At 36.7% G+C, this 19,782-nt stretch overlaps 1 protein-coding gene across 2 annotated transcripts in view; it reads right to left on the bottom strand.

Annotated features, from left to right (window-relative positions):
* Window positions 1–6,612: 6,612 nt before the first annotated feature.
* Window positions 6,613–19,782, bottom strand: part of EPC2 (enhancer of polycomb homolog 2) — a 125,880-nt gene continuing 112,710 nt past the window's right edge. For both annotated transcript variants that reach the window (XM_043487715.1, XM_043487716.1), the window contains 4 exons: window positions 11,622–11,758; window positions 10,132–10,291; window positions 8,870–9,203; window positions 6,613–7,878 (listed from right to left, as the gene is read on the bottom strand). In XM_043487715.1, the coding sequence (XP_043343650.1) occupies window positions 7,806–7,878; window positions 8,870–9,203; window positions 10,132–10,291; window positions 11,622–11,758 (704 nt within the window). In that variant the 3' untranslated portion in view covers window positions 6,613–7,805. The remainder of the gene's footprint in view (window positions 7,879–8,869; window positions 9,204–10,131; window positions 10,292–11,621; window positions 11,759–19,782) is intronic.

Below are 19,782 nucleotides of genomic sequence, written 5' to 3'. Positions count from 1 at the left end.
AGTGGGCTCAAGTGTGGTGAGGTGAGAAAGCAATATGGATGAGTTTGAAGATGGCAGCGTAAGACACAAGAGATCTTACAGTCATGGCAGGATTTTAGATTTTAAATGCAATGAGAAGCAACGGGAGGGTTTTAGGAGACAACTAAGATAATCTGATTTCTGAAGGATAACACTGGCTACTACATGAATTGACTGGAAATAGGCAGGAACAGAGGTGGGAAGTGCTGCTGCGGTGCAGAGAGAAACAGATGAACTCAATATACGTTTTGGAGCTCAGCTCCGAAGACTTGTGAATGGAAATGTACCAGGGGTGGGGGTGAGGAAGGGAGGAATCAAGATGACTCTTTGATGTGTATCTGAGATGGCAAATAATGGGGCGACTGGTGGTGGGAACATGCAGGCAAAAGATAGCACGTGGTAAGTTCGGGCATGTCCGTGAGTTTCAGGTGTTGGCATCAACAAAGCACTGGATAGAAAAGAATGGAATTCAGAGCACAGTTCTGGGATAAAGACAGTATGCAAATCCATGGCCGGGAAGAGGAGACAGAAAAAGAGAAGTTCCAAATGCTGTACAAATACTCGGCAAACAAAACTCTCCTAAGACAGCTTCTTACGAACAGCAGCTTTGCCCTTGTAGTCGGATACCACAGTAACATACGACAGGGACGCACAGACTGACAGCCCATGGTCTAAACCAGGGGGCCCAACTTCTGGGCCAAGGACCGGTACCTCTGTCAGATCAGTGACAGCCATTAGATTAGAAATTAAGTGCAGAATAAATATAATGCATTTGAACCATTCCGAAACCATCCCCCCAACCCCCGAACCCCAATACCTGGAAAAACTGTCTTTCACAAAATTGTTCTCTGGTGCCTAAAAGGTTGGGGACCGCTGATCTAAACAACCTGGAAGCACCTAACACTGGTTGCGACTGAGCATTTGAAAAGTGATGATTAGACCATCATGGGGGGTGGGGGGTGGGGAGTGTGTGTGTGGGTGGGTATGTGGGGATACCATTCTCTCTCTGGGCATGCTGATGTTCTGAGGGTGATCTGAGAACTTAGACTGCTTGAGACAGCCTGATGTGAGGTACACTTCTGAATTGCTATAGAGAATTTAAACAGCCACAATTTTCATCTGTGATAACCAGCAAGGCAGAATTATTTTTTTAATGCATATGATCTCAAAACTTTAAAGGAAGCGTTATAAGCTTCTATATTTCTAGTAGTCATGGAGCTCACTTAGTGAGAGGCATTCTCTGTATGCTCTTGGAGCTAATGGGACTGAGCAAATAATTTAACCTTCCCTTACTATCACAGCTAAGGAAATAAATTCTGAGCTTATCTATAAAGTTACTTATCCATGGTCACAACTAATGAACAGAAAGATTAGACTAGTCATTCTCAACTTTAGTTGCAATCAGCAAACACTATTTGGTGAACTTATAAAAAAATTATTGACCAACAAATCATATAAGCAAGCAAACAAGATACTGGTATCCCAAACGACTTGGAAATTCTGCCAGTCTGGGGTAAGAACATATCTGTGCTTTTAAAAGCTCTCCTGGGAGCTTCTGATAGCTAGGACTATACAGGGCTTGAGCGTAGGCTTTCTGACCCATAGCTCATTACTTTTTACCTCCTCTTTACCAACCAAAACCACCCATCCCTACTGACCTGCCCTCTATCTCTGCATAGTTCTTCTGAATGAAACTAGAGCCCCCTGGATCCAGATCTTCCTCCTAGATAGCTACCAATCTCTTTCTCTGCCTCCCCCTCCCTCAACTTTCCCATTGGCCTCATAGTTTTGCTATTCACACGTTTCTTCATTCCATACTACTCTTTCTCTAGCTGGTTTCATCCCCTAGTTTCCACAAGGCCTTTGTGCTGATGTTGGCCAGTTTATGTTTATCTCTAGCCTGGATCTGATCCCCTGCCCAATAGCCAGGCCTGTGGGATTTATGATTTACTAACAAAATAACAAAAATGTTTGCATTAGTGTTAAGTTGTTTACCTATAAAGATATGCAGTTCTCTTGATGTTAATCCAAGGTACTCTGAGATGGGGAGACCGGGATGAGTGGCAGTGGGATGGAATTCATCCAATGACATAGATGTGCACATACACACTATCCCCCAGTACTTACCGATGCCTTTGTGCAATTCCCACCCGCTGAGTGTGGGCAAGGCATGTGACTTGCTTCTAAGGTATAGAGTATGGGATTTTACGGATGGGACCAAGGTCTTTAATCAGCTGACTGAGCTAATCAAAGCAGACCAGACAGCAAGAGTCTGATTATAGACCAGTCTTTCACGAAAGCCTAGGTCTTTCCTGAAGCAAGGCTCATCATGCAGCAGAAACTCTCTTCCATAGGTAGCTTTGAAGAAGCAAACCATTAGAACGCTACAGCCACAGGCAAGTGAATTCTGTCTACAATCTGAGGGACCTGACAAGTAGATCCTCCCCTGTTTAAGCCTCCAGAGAACACAAGAGCAGCTGCCACCTTGATTTCAGCTTTGTGGACTCCCACCCCACACTGTAACATACGTGATGTTCGTATTACTTATCACTCAGCAGTAGACAATATAGACATCTCATGTTAAAAGCTGAAACCTTGTATCTTGGCTATTCCTATTGTGGGTTTACTTGGCCACTGACTAAGATTTATTTACGAAGTGAGACAAGCACATAGGCGACAGGCATTAGTAAGACAGGAGCTGTGTGTGCCCATGACCACCAGTGGCCCTGAGACTGAGCAGAGGAAGAATACAGTGTTCTTCTATATGCTAATGGTTAAAGGTCTTCAACAATGGCAAATGTCATTGCTTTAGAACGTGCTGTTCATCAGATCAACAGGTCTGCAGATATACTGCAGGTGAAATAATTTTTTTGTGATTGGAGTCAAGTTCTCTTGTTCTAGCAGTGGAAGGTAACTTCAGAATTCTAGGCTTTCCTGAGGATAACAGGTGTCCACTCCACAGCAGAGTCAATGTTCAGAGATATTTTATCATCTCCTTGACCTGCAATATTACTCTACTCAGTCAGCCAGGGAAGAAGTGGTTTTGGTCAAATATACTATATTACCAGACAAGTTTCATGAGAATAAAAACACGTCTTTAAGTACACACAGAACTCCCATTTTGAGGCAGCCCACACCTAAAATCCTGTGTCAAGTAAATTATTGCTAAAGATATATGTGGCTCAGTGTTACCTTCCTCTTCCCTGTTAAAATGCCAAGCTTTGCAGCAATAGCTTCCTTACTGGCTCAGTTGGTAAAGAATCCACCTGTAACGCAGGAGACACAGGTTTGATCTCCAAGTTGGAAAGATCCCCTGCAGAAGGAAATGGCAACCTAGCTCCAGTATTCTCTCCTGGGAAATCGCATGGACAGAGGAGCTTGGTGGTCAAGAGTTTATGGGGTCACAAAGAGCTGTACACGACTTGGCAACTACACCACCACCACAGCTGAAATAAGAAATAATCCCCCTTTTAGATTAACAGGAGAGACACGGTAGCAAGGCACATAGGGTCTGATCTGGTACTGACCCTTCTGAATGGTGCTGGTAAGCCTAAGGATACTGACAATGGCATGGAAAGCAAGGGAGCCATCCAGGGAGGGAAGAGGGGTGGGGGAAATTTGATTCCTATGGCATCAGAGCTGGCAGAGATTTCAGAGGTCATCTAATTCCACCCATGTATCCTATGATAACAAGTTCAGAGACATGAAGATAAAGATGAAAAAATCACAAGCCAATTAAATGGTAGAGAAACAATTAAAGCCCAGCTCAACAAATTCTGATATTCTACTGCACTGTGTAGTCTGTCCTGTTTTCCCTAGTTTGCCTCCTCCAAAAATAAAATTCTTGTCCCCTTCTGAGACTTGTAGTCAAAGAAGTTGGTTAGAATTCTTAGTCCTGCACAAGCTAAGTTGCATTATATGATGTAACCAACCTTCAATACTTCACAGTCATTGATGACAGTAAGGACTTAAACTCTAGACTAACTGCAGGTTGGGCCTTAGCTCCCACATCCTTGGTGAGAAGCCAACGACACGCTGGCCACATGCACACTTGCACCAAGCTTGTCAGTGTGGCCTCCTTTATAGAGTTTTAGGAAATTGTTCATCTTACAGATGGGGAAACCAAGGTCAGAAAAGGCTACACTTAGCCAAGTCCTGGCCTAGACCCAGCTTCCAAAGCCTTGTGCTGGTTGAGAGCTTTCGCACTTACCGGCTAAGTCTGGCAGAGGAGTATATACTGATAGGCTGGGTTTGCTTGATGGATGGCTAGAAGCCACAGGTGGATCTAATGGACTCAGTCTGGGAAGCAAAACACAAACATTAATTGCCGGGTGGTATAAGAATGGAGGAGGTTGTTTTCTAGATGAAATTTAAAACTCTGCTATACAGATACTGCCAATAAGTGGACTAACAAGTCCAGTAAGTAGTTCTCTGAAGGGTGGGAGGCCAGTGTTAAAAGTGTGGTGACTATACCCGTCTAATTCCTGGCTTAGTAACTTATCAGCTGTGTGACATAAGGCAAGTTAACTTCTCTAAATGTCATTTTCCTGATCTGTAAAATGGGTAAAATAATAATAGCACTTCACACAACTGTTAGGACTAAATGAAAGTCACTGAGAGAGAACTGTCATGCTCCATAATATTTGCTGTTATTATGTTGTGGTTAAAGATGAAAAACATACCTTGTTTAACAGAACATAATATTCAGAATTACTACCCTTAACCTTTTGAAATGTATTAGTTTGCCAAGTTGATTAAGGGGCAACTCAGTCAAAGGTGCATTACTGGTCAATAAAATTTGTTCTAAATATAGCATCATTCAACTCAAAAACAGTAGTACATACAAGGGAGACATTTCTGAAATACTATTTCTCCTTACTACTCTTTACCCTGCCCCCCAAGAAAACAATCCTACAATTAAAAAACAAAAAACAACTAAGCACAGTTACAATTACTCTAGTCAATATTTTTTTAAAAATAGAATGGTGTGTGTACTATATATATTTTAAAGATGTGCCCTCCAGATATCTTAATTTTTCCCTTGGGCTTTTGCAAAAGAAAGATATGCAACGTATCGTCAAATATACTTAGAGCTATGTCATAATAATTAATCTAATTATCATGATGATGATTTTGAATTACCAGGAAAGGAAGGGTACTCTAGGAAAGCAGAAAAAGGCAGTTTGTAACTATTTTTACCTATACTTAATTACAAGGTATCCCAGCACATGAGTTACCCACTTTGTTTAAAAAACCACCCAACAACCTACCAACCTATTACCCATCCTATCAGAAAACATATTCCAAGGACTTCAGAAGCTTACTAAACTGTAAGTATTAGTTTAATCACAAAAACCAAGAAATGGTGGTACTGTCCAGTGGAGGGCCTGTGTAAAAATAAACTATTCTTGGGACTTCCCTGGTTGTCCAGTGATTGAGAATCCGCCTTCCAAAGCAGGGCACATAGGTTTGATCCCTTGTTGGGGAACTAAGATCCCGCATACCATGGGGCTAAGTCTGCATGCTGCAATGAAGACCTAGCACAGTCAAAAAATAAAAATAAATAAACTAAGCTTCAACTTGATAATGTAAAAACAAGTATCTGTCACTTAAGTCTTGAAAAACATTGGAAAAATGTATGTGCAAGTAACAGAAATGATACCTGTGAAACAGCTACAACCCCATCAAAATAAGGCCTATTTTTCTATTTTACTTAAAAAACAAAACTTGTTATCAGCTTTTGATGAATTCTGAATTCGCCACATCTCCAGAAACTGTAGACAGTTTTTTGTTTTATATTATTTATAACATGTATATCACAAGGCAACTTCGTTTCATGCTTTACTTCGATAAAATGGAAATAAAACTTTTTTTCTGAAATTGGCACTAAAGTTGTTTTGAGTTCTTAATAGCAAGGAGATACATCCAACTAAAGGCAGAATGAATACAGTCAAACTACATATCAAATCAAAATTATTCTCTTTATATCATCAGCAATGAGTAACTCCAGAGGTAGTATGGCAGAAACGAGCATGGATCCTATCAGGTCACAACCAACGAAGAAATTAAATTTATTTTTTCCTACGGTTTTGACTATAAATTGACTTACATATTTAGGACCTGAATAAAAACCACTCTCAGCAGAAATCTTGGCCCATTAATTCAACTGACATATCAATTTACAACTTTCAGGACTGCAGATATAAAAAATGTAAAGTATAAAATTATGTAGGTTGAAATGGTTTTAATCATATTCATTAAAAATATTTCCCAGTACTTACTTGACAAAACCCCCTTGCAATATAATTCTAAACTTTTATTTATAAAATGAGGCTCACTTATGAGATTTCAATGAATGTTACACTGCAAATTACTTACATTCTGCAAAATATTTTAAGAACTTTTTTCTATCAAAGGTAGTTTATATTGGATTATCTGAAACCCAATAGTGCCCACAGATGAGCTTCTTATAGTTCTTTTCATTAATGCTTGGAAAGCACTGTGAAAATGAAAAGTGCTGTTAAGTGCTATCATCTCCCTTAAATCTTCACTTACACTGTGTGCACATTGTGAAATAAACACATATGCAGCATGTCCATGTTTGATATGTATTTTTATTTCCCTGCAGTTTTCACTTATCAAGAACAAGTAACAGGGAAAGTTGTCTGAACTAGTGCATAAACAAACATTCTGAAACACCACTACACGTATCTAATATACAAGAACCGTATAAAAAAAGTCACTAAAACACTACACTATGAAGGTGTCCAACGCTTACAGTCAGACTTTTTCCAACCCGTTACTTGCCTTGTAGCCACAGGAAAACTCTCCAAAATTGAAAAGACAATCTTGCCACAACCCTCCCCCCCTCCCAACACCTGGGATGGCTCGATATCTAGACTTCCAATAATTATTGCAATGATATAATGCAATACATACCTGGTAAAATATCCTTTATGTGGTGTGTTACAGTTTTAAAGCCAGTTAAAATATGCAGTCTTCGGATAAAATGTAATCCTTGAAAAATTTTCATACCTGCACAGTTTAAATGTACTAGATGCATAATTTTTCCTAGTCCTTTTTTTCTGTGTAATCATTTTTTATAAACTGGTATTATAAATAGAAATATACATTCAAAATATATGGAAAAGTGAGTTACTACATTAAATTTGCATGTATCGATCCATCCCTTTCCCCTGCACAGTAATAGAAAATACTATTTTGCCTTGAACTTCATATTTGACAGTGAAATGCCACTAAAGTATTTACCAAAAAGTCCATCTAGTCAAATTGTGAAACAAAATGAACCAAGTGAAAACTTTACAGTTCCTTTAGAAAAAAATTACAAGAATTTCATTTCCTAGCTATGAATCTTTAACTTTTTAGACACAAAGTTGGATTTATTTTTACAAGATACAAAATGTAAACATGGCAAAATAAATAGTTAAAACAAGTGATGCAGGATCCCATTTCATGCTCATGATCCCATTAAAGAATTATTTTTTAAAATCCATTCAGTTGCAAATTCAAGTGCAAAAGCATGATGATGAATATCTACTATTCAAGTAACAGAAATAATATTGATGATACAAATAAACTATTTTACAAGGTAGTGATTTTCCCAATTTTACAAAATATACATCATATATCGATTTAACATCCGATATACTATAGTCCATTTAGGTCCATTGTTACGCTCTGTGATCCACAGAGTTTCGCCTTTTGCATTCAGCTGGAATATGAATGACTGCACACCATCAGCACAGGTCAAAGCCACATGTTTTAGGTTATGTCACTTCCATAGCTACTGTTGTCTCTGCTATTCCATTTAAACCCAATCTTTCTGGTTCATGGTTCTCTCTATAATAAGGCAAAGAGTAAAATAAACATTAATACTCTCTAGAATATGATGTTTATCATTTAGTAGTTACAGATGCGTTTTATATAATTACAACTAAACATACTACACAAGAACATTTCCCGTTTTTACAATTTCCATACAAGAATGAGGAAAGGTTTTCTTCAGTTAAGAAATTCTATGAACTTGATTATAATTATTTACTTAGGAAAAATAGCAACTTAACACAGTATTTCAGTAGCAGTCAATGATAAATTACTTATGAAACGTATAACATAGGACAATTCAAGCCTTTTACAATAGACAGAGCATATGATGCTCATAAATAATAATCATTAGGAGCACAATATTGCTTAAATTACTTTCCACTACAGTTTTACAGGTTTATGGTCATGTAGTTATTAATCCATGCAGACCAATTTTTTTGATTCACTGTTTGCATGCATTAGTGTCATAGAAAGAAAAAAAAAATCTGAAATGCATTATCATAGATTTAGTTAATTCCAGGATATTCTCACTTCTAAAATATACACAGAATAATTTACTTTCCCTTTGGGTATAATGTTAAAAAAAAAATACAAATTTGATTTGAAAACTAAAGCTCTGAAAGCTAACAATAACTCTAGCCTGCCAGACTGCCTAAACTACAAAGAAGAAATATAAGAGTAACTCAAGCTTCTAAAATAGCTGATATATTTTTTCAGTTTGATGGTTCCCAAGTTGATGTGGACTATCCTCCCCCTTTTTTTAAATAACAGTTCTGATTGGCATTTAAACATTCTACTAGGGACCTTAAACAAATGATCTAATTCACACAGCTTTAGTAAGCAGATATTCAGTATCTGTTGAAAAGCAAGTCAATCAGTTGACAAGTTATCTACGGCTTGAGCAGTAAAAGAAAAAAAAGGAAGTCTTTTCCTCCCACAGGATCTGAGCCAGCAGAAAGAGACAGAATGATACTTGAAATACACACACACACACAGGCACACACACCTGGCTATGCTGCTGATGGCACTGCTAGGAGTAACCTTTGGCACTCTGTCCATACTGGCAGCAACTGTGGCAAGTTTTAAGGCTGTTGGCGATGGTGCTGAAGTCCGTGTATTGATATGCACATTGACTGGAGAAACAACACTGACGTTATTGAGGTGCACTGCGTTTGTCAGGCAGGAATTGTTCATGGGAAGTGTCTGAGGACTGCTTGTGCACAATGCTGGGATTAAGTGGTTTGTAGTGGTGTGGCCAACTGTCCTTACAAGTTGTACAGCTGAAATCCCTGGGCTGGATGATAAAGCCATATTGGTGGAGTATAATGTTTTAGAGGTTCCTGAAGGAGAAGAAAAAAAAAATTGTTCAATTCACCTCATAAGACATTAATTAAACTCTTTAAAAGAGTAGGAGTTTAAAAGTAAAAAGAAATGCAAACATTTGCAATCTAATTAAATTTCTGAAGAGAGTTTCTAATCCGTAACAGCATATTCACCTTTACAAGCCCAAAGATACCCTCTTTCTACTAGCCTGCATAAAATGGTTTTGCAAAGTATTCTGTTGCCTTCATATATGAAAACTGTATAACAGGACAGAGAGGTCCTCTTGGAGACTGAGGGCAGGTGGAGATGAAAACTGGACTTCTATTAGAATTTACACAAGCAAGAACATCAGTAAGGAAGGGCAATCACAATCACAGGTATATGGAACAGCAAGTGGAAAACCCGAGGGTCTGAGCAGAAGTTAAAGGCTGACAGGAAGAGTAAATCTTTGAGGACTCAGGGTAATATGAAGCAGAAATAGTTTCACAGCAATACTGTATTTCACAAGGAGGAGTCACAGAAAGCAGGTCTGTGAGTGTGTAAGACTGGGAAGGTAAATCTAATTTCCAGCTTACTGACAGACCATCTGGACTATTAACATAGTTCTCCTTTTTATAAATGCACAAATGACTCAACAATGATGGTTAGCAATTAGCTTGATGTGACTGCTAAGATGTGAGGCAAATGATAGTATGTAGAAAACTAGGCAGGGTGGACTGTTACACAGGTAGGTATCAACTGGGCATGGGAGGACACAGGGAGCGGGCTTGCTGTGACTTTTAGAAACATCAAGCTATTCCACCACACATAGCCATAGAAATTATGGAGTCCTAACTGATTTCTTGTACAATGTTTCCCCTCTGGATTTAAAAATCAAGAACCATATCTCAAATCACTGAGTTGCAACTTTGAGCTAGTAAGTATCACTTGAAACAACAGGCTTACCTGAAGGCTGGACAACACCGTTTATGTTGTTGTGGCCAGTGTTCTGTTCCTTGGCTACCTCACTGCGACTTGGAACAGGTGCACTGACCACTGCAGATGCAGCAAAATGGGCGCTGGCTGAGTCAAGTGTTTTAGACATACAGTCAGAGGTGCTTGAGCCCTATAAAATAAACAAAGTTAAACTCTCAACTTTTTAGATGTGAGTTCACAAACACGTAAAGAACTGAGAAAACCCAAGAGGCTGTTGCCTTTTTCATTCTGAACAGTTACAAGTGTTTATGTTAAGAGATCTAGGACTTCATAGACTATTTTCATCTGTGAAATAAGAAATTTACTAAAAACTGGGAAGCAACTATTTATGAGAAAGAGCTAGGGTAATAAACAATCCAAATCTTTATGCCCTATTCATTTTTCCAAGCCTTTAAAAATACTTGACAATCGTTAATATGTCTCACTATGATTATATATCTTTTTCCCTTATATCTCTTCTGATTTTTGCTTTATATATCTTTGTTTATTTGTTGTTAAAGTGTCTAATGGTTTATGATGTGTATCTTCTCTGTGAATTGTACCTTTCATCATTAAAAATAATCATCTTTGTTTCATTTAAAATAAATAAATAAATTTTTAAAAATACTTGACAATCTAGATACTGTTGGCAAAATGAAATGACAGAGATGACTGACAGCCATTTTGGTCCCAATGTAAAAATGTATCTTAGCCTAACTTTTCAGTAGGCTGAAATTACCTGAGATTCATAAAAGGCAAACAAAGGCAAGTTTAATGGTCATGTTCCTTTTGATTCTGTATAAAACTAGTTCAGGGTTTAAACAACAGAAATTTATTCTCATACAGTTCTGGAGGCCAGAAGTCCAAAGTGAGTCTCAAAGGCTCATCTCAAGGTGCTGGCAGGGCTTCTTTCTTCTAGCAATTATGTTGTTACTAGGTGTTTATTTATACAGTCTTGTCTCTACTGTCAATCATTTAACTGTGCCTAAGGAAAACTTCATCTAGGAGCAATTTTTTTTCCTTCAGGGAAATGAGTTTCAAATGGACAAAGGACTATGTTGTCTGGATTTATTACACAAGCCAATTATCTCCCAGCTTATGGGGCATATTCAAATGGCACAACGCACAGTTTAGGAAGGGGTTGGGATAATCATATCCTTGGAAAGAACATTTTGGGGGGAGTAGGGATGAGCATGATGGTTCTAAGAGTATATAATTACTTCTATGAATTCTTAGTGAACTTTCTAAAAATATGTAGCAATTTCTTTCCTAAATTAAAAATACTATATTTGGCTTTAGTGCTCCTCTCATGAAACATAAACCGGTCACTTAAAATTAGGTAAATTAACTGAAAAAGACACAGGTTTGATCTTCAAAACCAAGAGTAGCAATAACAAGGTTATCTGCTGTGACTTGACTAAAATTTTTTTAAAATGACATAATTATGAAAGGACATAACCATGATTCAAAGACAGCTTTACCTGTGCTTTTGGATGTGTCTGTTGCGAGGAATGCTGAGATTGCTGTTTCTGCTGAAGCTGAGCAAGCTGCTGCCTTTGCATTTGAACTAACTGCTGTTGATGAGTCTGAAACTGCTCTTCCGTGATGCCCCCTGACACTGGCAAAGGACATTAATTTTAGAAATATGCATGTTTTAAAGTACTTTTAACAAGTAGAATACAATCTGAAGTTACTCCACAATTAAGATGAAAAGCAATATCAAATCACAGGACATATTATACATCAGCAACAAACAACAGGGTAAAAATGATACACCCTTCAGCCAAAGTAGCTTATACTAATATCTATGACCTTCTAATAATACATGTTTAAAAAGTTGCTATTTGTAGTTTTTACTGTATAATACAGCTCTAATTTGAGGATTCTTCCATTTATTCAGACTTAAACCACATGTTAAGCCAACAGATGCCTGAAGTAAGTACTATCTACAAAAACATGGACTAGAAATGAGATGTTAGAAAATCAAAGATACAATGCATCCTCAGATGTAATCAATTATGCTATTACCAACTGTGTTAAGTTACTAAATGTCAAAAATAAGACATTTAAAACTTTTATTTAAAAAATTACTTTTAAAAAAGTTATCAAGTTATAATAAGAAACACTTTTCCCAAAGAAATGCAAACTAACTTTCACTCACTGATATTTAAGTACATCACTGATAAACTTATTCAGAGGACACAAAGCTATCTCCATAGAAGTCACTATATTATTAGAGCCACAAAACATTTAAATCACATCAGAATACATGTACTACCAGAGCCATTTTACTCTATTTTTCTTTATTGTTTTCTTTCCTTTCTCCTAGCTATTTCACTCAATCAGCAAGTATTTACTATCTAAGATGAAAAGTGCTGAATTAAGAGTTAAGAATGAATACAGAGAAAAAAAATAAATTTAAAAGACGGTCCCTGCTATAAAGTCCTACAATGTAGTTGGGAAGAAAAGATACACATAAAGAATTCTCTACTAATATAAGTCAAACTTTAAAAGTAATTTAGCTAACTTAATCAATATGACTTGAAGGAGTTTAGATAGGAGACTATACCTGCAGCTACTTAACGAGAAATCCCCACCAAAGTTTTCCATTTAGCAGAATCATAAATGGGAAATTTTATATTTATGTACACACACACACACACACACACACACACACACATATGATGGCAAATTAGACATAACAAGTTGTGCAAAATACAGCTTATTTTCTATGAAGGAATTAAGCCCCAGAGATGGACAAAGCTTTAGATAGGCCTTCATTTCTGTTACACAATGTTATCATTAGAATCAGTACTGGACTGTCATGGAGAAACAGTTCTTAGACAGATAGCAACTTTATTTTTAGAAGACGGGCCTATGATAGTGCTCATTCTAAAATTTCACTATTACCTGTATTTTTGAAGTACACATTAGTTATCTTACTGAATTACCAACAAAATCAAATGTCTTTCTTTGCACATGTTAAATTCACTGCAAGTATTCTATTTTTAAATAAAAAATAATAACTTAAATTCTAAATTTAAAATCTTCAAAATCAAATGAAAATGTGAAGTGTTCATTAATTTCCAGCTGTATGAGAACCTTGGGAAAGAGATTAAAAATAGTTTATTAGATACAAAGGCAGGACGGAAAACCTTAAGTTCAAATAAATCTCTTTAAGTCTTATGTGTATAAATCAGTGTGCCAATCCAGAAGAAGTGGACTTGTAATCTAGTGTTAGTATACTCTACTCTCAAATTCAGCCTGATGTTTGTCCAGAGCTTAGGTTTATGTTGTGATGAAAAGGTGAGAAATCCATAGCACTGAATTTTAAGTGAGGAATAAACCAAACAGGATACACTTTCAGCAGCTATTTAAAAATTCAGAAAGAAATGAGGATAATGAGAATTTTTTCATTTTTCACAATCTTTTAAGTCAGATAATCATAAAATCTTACTAATCAAAAAATATATATATATAAATTACTAGAAAGAACAAATTGCATTCTTTTAGCAACAAAATTAGTTTTGGTTAGTAGTTACTAACAAAACATTGCCGACTAGAGGTATTCTAGTTGTTCTTATGAAAAGATGATCATTTATGTAGATATCAAAAAGGGATGCTAATAAAATTTCCTGGTCTGGGGAGGGATATGTCTACTTACTGCCCTGACTTGTTGAAGCCATTAATTTGTTCAAGAACTCCATCCTTTTCACCATAGAAAATGCATAAAATCCCAACCAAGACTTCACTGAAATCACTCAAATTAATGGTCAAGTGTGCCCAACTTCTTAAAAACTCAGGCTGGCTTCAATACCAAAATTCTCATTCCTGATTCTGCTACTGACTGGTTGAAAACCACTGATGGTAAAACTTAATTCAAAAATATGGATATGCTTAAAATATTAAATTCATTTTTTTTCTTCTTCCTCTTTACCTCAAACTCAGCATGTTAGATTCATTCTTAACATCTAGTTTGTTGTTGTTTTTTTAAGGTGTTTTGGGCTTGAAAAATGCTTATGTTTCCCATTCAGAATTTTCCAGAGCATTAAACACTCTTCAGACAAAAACAGCAATCATGACACAGAATTGGAACACATACAGTACCCCCTCCATAATTGACCTCTTTCATTTTGTAAAGATGAATGAAAGTGGTAAGAAATGTAGTACGGTTTTAATGACACAGTCATAGTACTGATCAAAAGGAAAGCATCTTCTCCACTGATTATTTTTCCTTTCATAAGTTACCGAAATACATCCATAAGAAATTTATTTCTTGTAGTAACTTTGAGTTATCAAGAGATAAGTATTAAAATACACCAGGAAAATGTCACACTTATAGTGTGAAAATATCTCTTTAGGAACGAGACATAGGATGGGGGCCCAAGTTTGGAACAGTGGTAGTGACATAAAGAAGTGGGAATCTATGAAAAAAGAAACCATATCTGTTTCTCTTGCTTAGGGTCAAGTCAAGTTCTTTCTACTAGTTGCTATCAAAAGTTGCTAGCTTAAAAGTAAATTTCATGCTGGTCATAAATCTACCCTATCCAACATGTCCAAGTCCTGTCAGTCTAAAAGTAACTGACAATCTGTAAATTGATACAGTTACTATGCAAAACAGTACAGAGATTTCTTTAAAAAACTAGGAATAAAACCACCATATCACCCAGCAATTCCATTACAAGGTATATACCCTGAGGAAAGACACATGTAACCCAATGTTCATTGCAGCTCTATTTATAATAGCTAGGACATGGAAGCAACTTAGATGTCCATCAACAGATGAATGGATAAAAAAGCTGTGGTACATATATACAATGGAATATTACTCAGCCATAAAAAGGAACACATTTGAGTCAGTCCTAATGAGGTGGATGAACCTAGAGCCTATTATACAGAGTGAAGTGTCAGAAAGAGAAAAACAATTATCGTATACTAACACATATATATGGAATCTACAAAGATGGTACTGATGAACCTATTTTCAGAGCAGCAGTGGAGACACAGACACTGAGAACAAACTCATGGACACAGCTGGCAGGGGAAGGAGAGGATGGGAGGTATGCAGAGAGTAACACGGAAACATATACTATCATATGTAAAATTGACAGCCAATGGGAATTTGTTGTATGACTCAGGGAAATCAAACCAGGGCTCAGTAACAACCTAGAAGGGTGAGATGGGGAGGCAGGTGGGAGGGATGTTCAAGTGGGAAGGAACATGGGTAAACCTATGACTGATCCATGTTGATGTTTGGCAGAAACCAATGCAATACTGTAAAGCAATTAGCCTTCAATTAAAAATAAATAAAAAAATTTAAAAAGTAACTACAATCTGATTGTTTTATGAAGGCAAAAGGCAGGAAATGTTCCCTTCCCTAAGAGGTTTTGCAAATCTCCCTGGGTAACATATTACAGAATTTCCCCTTTTACATATGCAAATTGTCATTCTGTACATTAGTAACACACTTGCATTTCTAAATATTTTGAGCATATAACTGACAGTCTGTTTTTTACTAAAGCCTCTAACCTTTCTGGCTGTCTTTCTACCTGCCTTGGGTTTATCAGTCTGCTTTCATTCCTCAGATGAATCCATGTAGCTTTCCACAGAATATTTGTCACCACCCTTTGAATGTTGATTCTGTTTTCAAAAATTGCAGGCATCCCTCATTTTGTTTTTTATCTTTCAGTCATGTGGTTCCTACAAGCTGCTCTGCTAGCCTGATCCCTTATCACCTTTCCCTCTCATAATCTGACAGTGATCCAATACAACCATACTCTAGGTATCTCCACTAGATTTTACACTGGTATATCAATAAAGCTTTACATCACTGCTTTTTGAACTTGGGCCCAGAGAAAACATTCTTGAGTATGTGTGAAATCTTTACAAGTATTTGTCAACTTTTCACTGTTGTTTCATTGATGAACTAATAAAAAGAAACACTGAATAGAAATACATTCTGGATTTTTTAGATGACCACCCCACAACCGAGTATAAACACATGATTTTTGTGCTTCTATCTGCTACCTTTGAAAAAATAACCTTTTAACTTTTAATGCAGTGTTCTTCTAAAATTAGGATAAAGTGATTCTTGGGAAGCTATGAATATTTTAAAATACTAGCCTAGACCAAGTTTTTGCAGCTTAATGAAGAACATCTAATGTGATAGTAAAAATAATCTAAAAGTCAAAATGATTATTTGGCACTTCATCATCTACCAGGTAGGTCTGTTATAATATGTTTTAATACATACCTTGTTGAAGCAATGCTGATTATATGCAATGCCTGTTTGTTTTAAAAGCTGGATCTGGGGTTACATGGAGGAGGAGGAGGAGATCCTATTTTAATCCTTCTAGGCAATAGCAAGCAACCAGGTAAAGGTGACAAAAAACCACTGGACCTACTCTAAGGACAAATCTTCTGATCTACAAAAGCCAACAATATAATCCAGGACTATTCACATCCTCTAATGTAACTAATGAGAAAACTGCAAAACTGTGGGGATACTAACCAGGGTGAAGATGAGAGGTGAGACAGGAAGGGAGAGGGTGAAAGGGGTGGGGAATGAGGAACAAATGAAATGTGAAGATAAAGCAGACTAAAGATCCATTTAAACTTCTGAAACCCAAGCTAAATAGTTATAATTGAAATTTCAGTATGATTTCCTTTAGCAGTCAAACTAAAATCTTTCAAACTCCTGAAGTCTAAATCCATTTCTCACCTTTGGAAGTGACTTTAACTTAAAAAATAAGTCCTTGTGAGTACCTCAGCGAGTGTTAAAACATAGTTTTCCTTTTTAAAAAACTTTGATGCTTGCAAACATTTTATACCATTTTCAGAAAGATTGGGAAGACACTGCAACTGTGCATTAGTCTAGCCCAAGATTAAACATACATGCCCTTCGGGTCTGAACAAGCAATGCTACTTTTAGATGTGAAATATATTTTCTTAAGGTTGGGATTTAAGAATAGTATCTCAAAAGAATAAATACTGCAGTTTCAAATGACTGAAAACTTTATCATCTATTTATTTAAATAATATAATATTTGCTTGTTATAAGCTCCCTGAAGGTAAGGATTATTGTCTCCTAAAATTCTGCAACTTCCGAACACTTAACATAGTGGCTTGTATATGTTAGATCCTAAATAATTATGTATTAAAAATAATTTTCCTTGGTTATCCACTTCCTTTATTTAGCACATCTATCTTTCCTTTTCTTTGAGAATAGGCTTTCAATTAAGATAACATACTTTTATTTAATAATTAACTAAATGAAGTCTTCAGTTTTAGTTCTTACTAGTACCTAGGACACACAATTCTATTTGTTTCCCTTTAAGTCCATTTAGTATGGTACCGAAAATAATAATTAGAATACATTCAGGACACAGCAACTATGACTTGAAAAACATTAACTGGGTTATTAACAACATAAAAGTAAGAAAATTTTCTGTAAATGGCTCTCAAGTTCAAGGTTGTTGTTTAAGAACTAAGAACTTGTGATACAAATAAATACTACAGGTGTCAGGTGTATCAGGTTTCTATTTCTGACCAAACCCTTTATTTGCTGTGAATTTCCCAGCTGTGGAACAGAAAATTCAGTACTTGATACTCTCTGCCAAGTAAAAACATGGTTCTCTATCAGTCCTATTACTCTTAAAGACACGCACGTTCTCCTGACCAAGTCCACTAACAAGCAGAAAGCACAAGTGTTACAGACACACCGATTAAGAGAAACCAAATGTATGAGGATTCAATTCTTTTGCATATGTCCATCAAATATAATGGAGAAGGAAATGGCAACCCACTCCAGTATTCTTGCCTGGAGAATCCCATGGACAGAGGAGCCGGGTGGGCTATTGTTCATGGGGTCACAAAGAGCCAGACATGACTGACTAAGCACATCAAATATAAAAATGTAACTTTTAAGAAATTCCTTAAATTCTTTTCAGGTAGAAAAGGAATTTCTATCCATATTTACTGAACTGTAACTGAATCCAATTTAAATGATCTATCCAGAACGGAGAAACTATGTAATGAATATAACTGGTAAGGGGCATACTTAAAACTGCCATGGGCAAATTCCCTAGTGGTCCAATAGCTAGGATTTTACAGTTTCACTGCCGTGAGCCCAGGTTTGATTCCTGGTTGAGAAACTAAGATCCCGCAGGCCCTGTAGAGGTGGCCCAAACAAACAAATAACTGCTACAGCTTTTCAGTTGTTCACAAAACTGGTGTTAAAAATATGTTTCATTATGAATTTATATACCGTGCCTAATATTTTGAAACAAAAGAAATTTGTTAAAAACAAACCACCTTGTGACTTCAATGACCTTAGAGGGTTATAGTTAGCAGAGAGAAAACATGAACAAAATTCTTTAATAACAAATAATGGAATGGTACTAAGTTGAGACACAGTACCGTTACATAACAAACATAAACATAAGAAAGGAAAAATGGCATAGACCAAAACCACTATTTTTTTCTGATGAAGAAAATAGAAATAATTTTATTATCTATGATAACAGCATCACATATATGTGATTTAAATTCCCGGAGAAGTGTATGCAAGCCTAAAATAATATTTCAAATGCTTACTTTACGCTGATACATGGTAGTGTCATAAAATTCTAGAGCTGACTGTACAGACTGATTACATTCTGAATCCATACATGCAGAGTAGTGATGATATAGTAACGAGAAACATATACATTTTCTGGAAGAGTCAAGTCAAATAGATCGGAAGTGTTTCAGAAAAGTACAGTAGAAAGCTGCAAATGTGTGGCCATATTCAAGTTAAGAAGGAACATTTAAAATCAATCTTTTGTTATGGTATTCATTAGTAGAGAAAAAATTCAAACTATGGTCAAATCTAGTTATAAATGCTTATGGTTGATATGTTTTTAAACTCTCTTTTTGGCAAAATTATTGTGAGTAACTTTTGGTACAGGAGTTTCAGTTATATAATTTGAATAATGTCTTAGAGTTGGCTGAAAAAAAGGATGTGACCTAATATTCGTCAGTTCAGTTCAGTCGCTCAGTCGTGTCTGACTCTTTGCAACCCCATGAATCGCAGCACGCCAGGCCTCCCTGTCCATCACCAAAATCTGGAGTTTACCCAAACTCATGTCCATTGAGTCAGTGATGCCATCCAACCATCTCATCCTCTGTCGTCCCCTTCTCCTCCTGCCCCCAATCCCTCCCAGCATCAGGGTCTTTTCTAATGAGTCAACTCTTCGCATGAGGTGGCTAGAGTATTGGAGTTTCAGCTTCAGCATCAGTCCTTCCAATGAACACCCAGGACTGATCTCCTTTAGGATGGACTGGTTGGATCTCCTTGCAGTCCAAGGGACTCTGAGGAGTCTTCTCCAATACCACAGTTCAAAAGGATCAATTCTTCAGTGCTCAGTTTTCTTGATAGCCAACTCTCACATCCATACGTGACTACTGGAAAAACCACAGCCTTGACTAGATGGACCTTTGTTGGCAAAGGAATGTCTCTGCTTTTTAACATGCTGTCTAGGTTGGTCATAATTTTCCTTCCAAGGAGTAAGTGTCTTTTAATTCCATGGCTGCAATCACCATCGGCAGTGATTTTGGAGCCCCCAAAAATAAAAGTCTGCCGGTTTCCACTCTTTCCCCTTC

This window comes from Cervus canadensis, chromosome 15 (assembly GCF_019320065.1).
Source record: "Cervus canadensis isolate Bull #8, Minnesota chromosome 15, ASM1932006v1, whole genome shotgun sequence".
NCBI classification, from domain to species: domain Eukaryota; kingdom Metazoa; phylum Chordata; class Mammalia; order Artiodactyla; family Cervidae; genus Cervus; species Cervus canadensis.
Note: the sequence above shows the minus strand (reverse complement) of the source record. Positions and strands in the feature narration are given on the sequence as shown.